The sequence below is a fragment of the Moschus berezovskii genome, chromosome 6 (assembly GCF_049115385.1).
Source record: "Moschus berezovskii isolate FMDL1 chromosome 6, NW_MosBer_1.0, whole genome shotgun sequence".
Classification (NCBI taxonomy): Eukaryota; Metazoa; Chordata; class Mammalia; order Artiodactyla; family Moschidae; genus Moschus; species Moschus berezovskii.
In genome coordinates this window covers 44866946-44873401 of record NC_142465.1, presented here as the reverse complement: position 1 = coordinate 44873401, position 6456 = coordinate 44866946, and the positions used below count along the sequence as shown (strand labels likewise).

Sequence of the window (6456 nt, the reverse complement as noted above, 5' to 3'; positions counted from 1 at the left end):
TACTCTTGAAGAACTTAGAAAAGATATTATATAAGTTTGGTCCAAGTTCTACAGCAAATAAATAGTGAAGACAATATTTCTATCCATTGTTTGCTGACTCAAAGTCTGTTCTTTACCACAAGGGCATCTTCCACTAAGGCAAATATAAAATGATCTTTAGTTATCCATTAATAAAAGCTTACTTTTAATATTTCAGTTCAGTTCAGTCGCTCAGTCATGTCCGACTCTTTGCCACCCCATGAATCACAGCACACCAGGCCTCCCTGTCCATCACCAACTCCCAGAGTTCACTCAAACTCATGTCAATCGAGTCAGTGATGCCATCCAGCCATCTTGTTCTCTGTCGTCCCCTTCTCCTCCCTCCCCCAATCTTTCCCAGCATCAGAGTCTTTTCCAGTGAGTCAACTCTTTGCATGAGGTGGCCAAAGTATTGGAATTTTAGCTTACAAATCTTAAATTTCCCCATTTCTAACTGTAAATAAGAACTACAGCAGCAAATAATAAAAAGAGGTTTACAAATTTTAATGTATTAACAAACTTTGGCATTTGCCATTCTGAAACTGCAAGATTTGGGATGTTGTATTTATTAAAACTATAATATTATTATTTTACAAATCAAAATTTTATCTCTTAATTTCTTTTTACAATTATTACTACATTACACAAAATTCACAAATACTTGTAAGGCAATTTTTTCCTAACAATAAATGGACTAAATTATTTACTCAAGGCTACAGTATATTATCAAGTTTCCAGACTAGTAATATACTCATATCATGAGCATGTTGAGAAAAACATCATTTCTCAGTTTGCAGGTTATCTAATAGAACCTAGGTTTTAGTAACTAAATTGTCTCTTATTTAAGGAATAGATTATTTATTCTTTACTTTTCTGTTTTAAAGGTTTACCCTATGCTTATTCTAACTGCTATTACAAACTCTACTTATGTAAAATTATTTTACAAACTAATCACTAGAAATAATTTGATTCAGACTATATGTATAATTATTATCTATTCAACCTATACTTATGTTAATCTAAATGAATAACCATGCTTCAAATTATGTATTGAACATCATCATAAAAAATTAATTTCATAGTCACTAATGTGTAACTACTGGGCATAATATATATTTTACCTTTTCTTTTTTTTTTCATTTTCCACGTTCAAGATTTTAGCCTTTAACTGGAAGCAAAGAACTACATATGTATAAGCATTTTATATGGGAAAGTGTAATGTTTCTATTTTTAATTTAATAATTTGTAACTCATAGATGATTTCTTAAAAGAGCATTTTACAATTTCTCTTCCAAGAGGCCTTTCTTACCCTGAGTTGAATTTCTAAGATAATCTCAATGAAAATAACACATTGTTGTTTTTTAATAAAAATGTTATACATCATGGCAGTTGGAGCATTGAATTGGATTTTAAAAATAAAAATTCAAATATATTATTTAACTAAAACATGAATTTAATCTTTCCTTTATTAGGCTCAGACAACACAATTCCACCAGAACTCATTGCAGATAAATTGAAATTAAAATGACAAAATTATACTTTTTCACAATGTGCCTTGAAATAACATTTCACCTTGTCAGAGTGCTAGAGTCAATGTGGTTTATTTTAAATATATGAATATGAAAATAACTCAAGTAGTTGATGAGTAAAGTTTAGAAAGATCAACCCATCACCTGCCTTTTTCCTCCTCACTCTTTCCTTGCCTCCTTGCCTCTTTCCTTCCTTCCACACCAGGGAGCCCAGGTCTAGAAGTAAAACTAGTGAGGGTGACACAAATTCTGCTTTCACTGTCAGTGGGATCTACAAAAAAGGAGTAAATAGGTGTGTCAGGAAAGGAAACTGTGGAAAGTAACGGATGGTTCATTTCCTTTAGAATCAAAACTGCAGGAAAGGTCTTCCAGTGCTACTTCAGTATTCATTGGGGAGCTAATGCTGTGTTGATCTTTTAATTTTTCTCACTCCAGGTACTTCAGGAGAATTCTCCAAGGCAACCATATCTGGGAATTCCCACACAGGTAGGTTAACAAGAAGGAATTCTTGATATTTAACTGCACAGTTCAGTTCAGTTCAGTCACTCAGTCCTGTCCGACTCTTTGTGACACCATGAACCGCAGCATGCCAGGCCTCCCTGTCCATCACAAACTGCCAGAGTCTATCCAAACCCATGTCTATTGAGTAGGTGCTGCCATTCAACAATCTCATCCTCTGTCATCCACTTCTCCTCCTGCCCTCAATCTTTCCCAGAATCAGGGTCTTTTCAAATGAGTCAGCTCTTCGCATCAGGTGGCCAAAGTATTGGTGTTTCAGCTTCAACATCAGTCCTTCCAATGAACACCCAGGACTGATCTGCTTTAGGATGGACTGGTTGGATCTCCTTGCAGTCCAAGGGACTCTCAAGAGTCTTCTCCAACACCACAGTTCAAAAGCATCAATTCTTCAGCGCTCAGTTTTCTTTCTTTCTTTCTTCAACTGCATAAGGTAGTTAGCAAACCCACTCTTATAAAATATCAGCATCATTATTTTCCTATTATCCCAAATCCTCAGACCTCATCATTCATCATTTTATTTCCTCAGGGGCCACAACTTTAATAGTGAGCAACAGCACATCTGGAACTGGGTTCAGACCTGGTAAGAATGAGTTGCTTGAAGTTTGGGTTTAGCATGAATTATGACTCTCCATTGACAACCTATTGGGAGGTGTGATCTCTTACAGAGTAGCTTTCATTGTTTTTTAGACTTAACATGTTAACATGTTATGGAAGATCTTTCAATACCATCATCTAGTTTGTAATTGTCTAAAGATGGGCTCGTGTGTAATTGGTGTGAAGAGTTTCCCCTTGGGATGGCATACACATCACTAGTATGTTAGGGGGAACCAAGGAATATTATATACCTGGGAAGAAGAGAAAGTGATGTGAACAGTCCTATCTATATAAAGATTTTCTTTGCTTAAATAACCAATTATAATATTCAGTATTTTCCTTGGCACACTCAAATATTTTCCTTCCTTTCATCCCACAGAAGATAACACTGCAGTAGCAGGAGGCCAAGCGACTGGGCGTGTGACAGGTGAACCTGGGAGAAAACCACCCTTCCTCCTGTCTTGGAATAAATGAGATGTTTGAGAAAGTTGCTTCAACTTGGGGATATTTTGATTGCTTTCTTAATAACATGAATAATAGAAAAGTCATACGCCTCTCACCTCATCAGGAAAGCCGTGAGAGGTCCCTTTGATATGGCATATTTCTCCTAGAGGCAGGACTTTAGAAGACAAACACAAGTCACTGTGATGACTAGACCCTTTGTGTTCCAGGTACCACTAAGGTAATCCCTGGCACAACTGTTGCCCCTGGCAGTTCCAACACAGGTAATTCAACAAAATGGTAGGGAATCTTCCATGGGCCCAGGTGTGATGAGGTTCCTCAAGTGTTATCCTACATAAGAGAACTACCATATCTTTTCTATGATCCTTACATGGTTTCCAATCATCTCTCTGCCATTTCCCCTCTCTCAGAGTCCACAACTTCCTTAGGAAAAAGTAGAACAACAAGAATTGGAATAATCACAGGTGAGCACTACTGAGTCACTAACTGTGCTTTCTATTAATAATATATTCTCAGTAAAAAGTCTTGTCTGAAGTATATCAAAACTATTTGAACTTACATATTCAGCATATTGGGCAAAATTTTAACAGATGTTCAATATTTGACATCAGTAATTTCAGTTGAGACCCTTCGACTTTTTCTTTTTGTGCTCTAACAAGCCTTCATGTTTGCTTTAACAGGCCACCACATAGCCCATTCCTGATAGTAATACAGGTGATTTGGCCCCAAATCTGTCTCCTTTAACTAGAACTAAAAGGAGGTCTCAGTGGCAGAGGACTTTCTCCATAAATTTGTGAAGGGAATGAAATATTTTGAAAGAAATGCATGGATGATCTCTTGAAACTAGGGAAGTCCAGAGGAATAAATTCACTGGTATAAGGGAGAAACATTTTGTTTTTAAACCTGTGTCCATTTCATCATGGGTAACAAATACACCACAATTCTTTTATTTCAGGCACAACTGAGAGCATATCTGGCAAAACTCTGGGACCTGGAAGTGCCAACACAGGTCAGGAGTCCTGAACATGAACCCTCAGGAGATATAGACTATAGAAACCCAGAATGTCCTATCCATGCCTCTAGTCTTCACTTTTTTTTTTTTTTTTCTCTCAGAAGCCACAAGTTCCATAGGAGGCAGTGAGACCACCCAAGGAGGACTGCCAGGAGGTGAGTTTTTTAGTCCAAGACCTGGCGCTCTCACTATTTCTCTATTTGGGTGTCTGTGGTGAGAAAATGAATGGGAAGGAATATGAGAGAGGGACTTGATGTATCTATTGGTTCAAATACTCAGGAGCTTCCTGGATGAAATCTGAAACTTGGCTTTCAGATCCACAAAGGGCAAGATAACACCAAAGAGAGGCAAACCACTCCAGATTGGCGGATAGCAGGTTTAATAAGCAAGGGAACTTACATACAAGGCTTGTCTTTGGCAGCTGTAAGACAAGTAGATCTCTGCATCTATCTGCCAGAAATCTTAAAAGTTTATATAGAGGCCTTAACTGGGTTTAGTTACATATACTGTCTTGAAGGTTTCAACAACACATTGCTCTATCCAGGATGCATCCCTGCATATGGCTCCCACTATAGGAAATGCGGTCACTATGTACATTCCAAGGCCAGGGCAGAGGAGAAATCATCAATGATAACCTGGGTATAGCTTTCAGTTTAGTTCAGTTCAGTCACTCAGTCGTGTACGACTCTTTGCAAACCCATGAATCACAGCATGCCAGGCCTCCCTGTCCATCACCAGCTCCTGGAGTGCACTCAAACTCAGGTCCATCGAGTCAGTGATGCCATCCAGCCATCTCATTCTCTGTCGTCCCCATCTCCTCCCGCCCCCAATCCCTCCCAGCAGCAGAGTCTTTTCCAGTGAGTCAACTCGTCGCATGACGTGGCCAAAGTATTGCAGTTTCAGCTTTAGCATCAGTCCTTCCAATGAACACCCAGGATTAATCTCCTTTAGAATGGACTGGTTGGATCTCCTTGCAGTCCAAGGGACTCTCAAGAGTCTTCTCCAGCACCACAGTTCAAAAGCGTTGATTCTTCGGCACTCAGCTTTCTTCACAGTCCAACTCTCACATTCATACATGACCATGGGAAAAACCATAGCCTTGACTAGACGGACCTTGGTTGGCAAAGAAGGTCTCTGCTTTTTAATATGCTATCTGGGTTGGTCATAACTTTCCTTCCAAGGAGTAAGCGTCTTTTAATTTCACGGCTGAAATCAGCATCTGCAGTGATTTTGGAGTCCAGAAATTAAAGTCTGACACTGTTTCCACTGTTTCCCCATCTATTTGCCGTGAAGTGATGGGACCAGATGCCATGATCTTAGTTTTCTGAATGTTGAGCTTCAAGCCAACCTTTTCCCTCTCCTCTTTCACTTTCATCAAGAGGTTTTTTAGTTCCTCTTCACTTTCTGCCATAAGGGTGGTGTCATCTGCATATCTGAGGTTATTGACATTTCTTCTGTGAGTCTTGATTCCAGCCTGTGCTTCTTCCAGCCCAGGATTCCTCATGATGTACTCTGCATAGAAGTTAAATAAGCAGGGTGACAATATACAACCTTGACATACTCCTTGTCCTATTTGGAACCAGTCTGTTGTTCCATGTCCAGTTCTAACTGTTGCTGCCTGACCTGCATACAGGTTTCTCAAGAAGCAGGTCAGGTGGTCTGGTATTCCCATCTCTTTCAGAATGTTCCACAGTTTATTGTGATCCACACAGTCAAAGGCTTTGGCATAGTCAATGAAGCAGAAATAGATGTTTTTTTCTGGAACTCTCTTGCCTTCTCCATGATCCAGCGGATGTTGGCAGTTTGATCTCTGGTTCCTCTACCTTTTCTAAAACCTGCTTTAACATCTGGAAGTTCACGGTGCACATATTGCTGAAACCTGGCTTGGAGAATTTTGAGCATGACTTTACTAGTGTGTGAAATGAGTGCAATTGCACAGTAGTTTGAGCATTCTTTGGCATTGCCTTTCTTTGGGATTGGGATGAAGACTGACCTTTTCCAGTCCTGTGGCCACTGCTGAGTTTTCCAAGTTTGCTGGCATATTGAATGCAGCACTTTCACAGCATCATCTTTCAGGATTTGAAATAGCTCAATTGGAATTGCATCACCTCCACTAGATTTGTTCATAGTGATGCTTTCTAAGGCCCACTTGACTTCACATTCCAAGATGTCTGGCTCCAGCTGAGTGATCACACCATCATGATTATCTTGATCGTGAAGATCTTTTTGTACAGTTCTTCTGTGTATTCTTGCCACTTCTTCTTAATATCTTCTGCTTCTGTTAGGTCCATACCATTTCTGTCCTTTATCGAGCCCATCTTT

At 39.2% G+C, this 6456-nt stretch overlaps 1 protein-coding gene across 1 annotated transcript in view; it reads left to right on the top strand.

The window, feature by feature from the left end:
• Positions 1–6456, top strand: part of MUC19 (mucin 19, oligomeric) — a 126410-nt gene that overhangs the window by 86473 nt on the left and 33481 nt on the right. Inside the window, 4 exon segments of the mRNA XM_088837009.1 lie at positions 1983–2033; positions 2593–2646; positions 4078–4131; positions 4236–4289. Of these exon segments, the coding sequence (XP_088693135.1) occupies positions 1983–2033; positions 2593–2646; positions 4078–4131; positions 4236–4289 (213 nt within the window).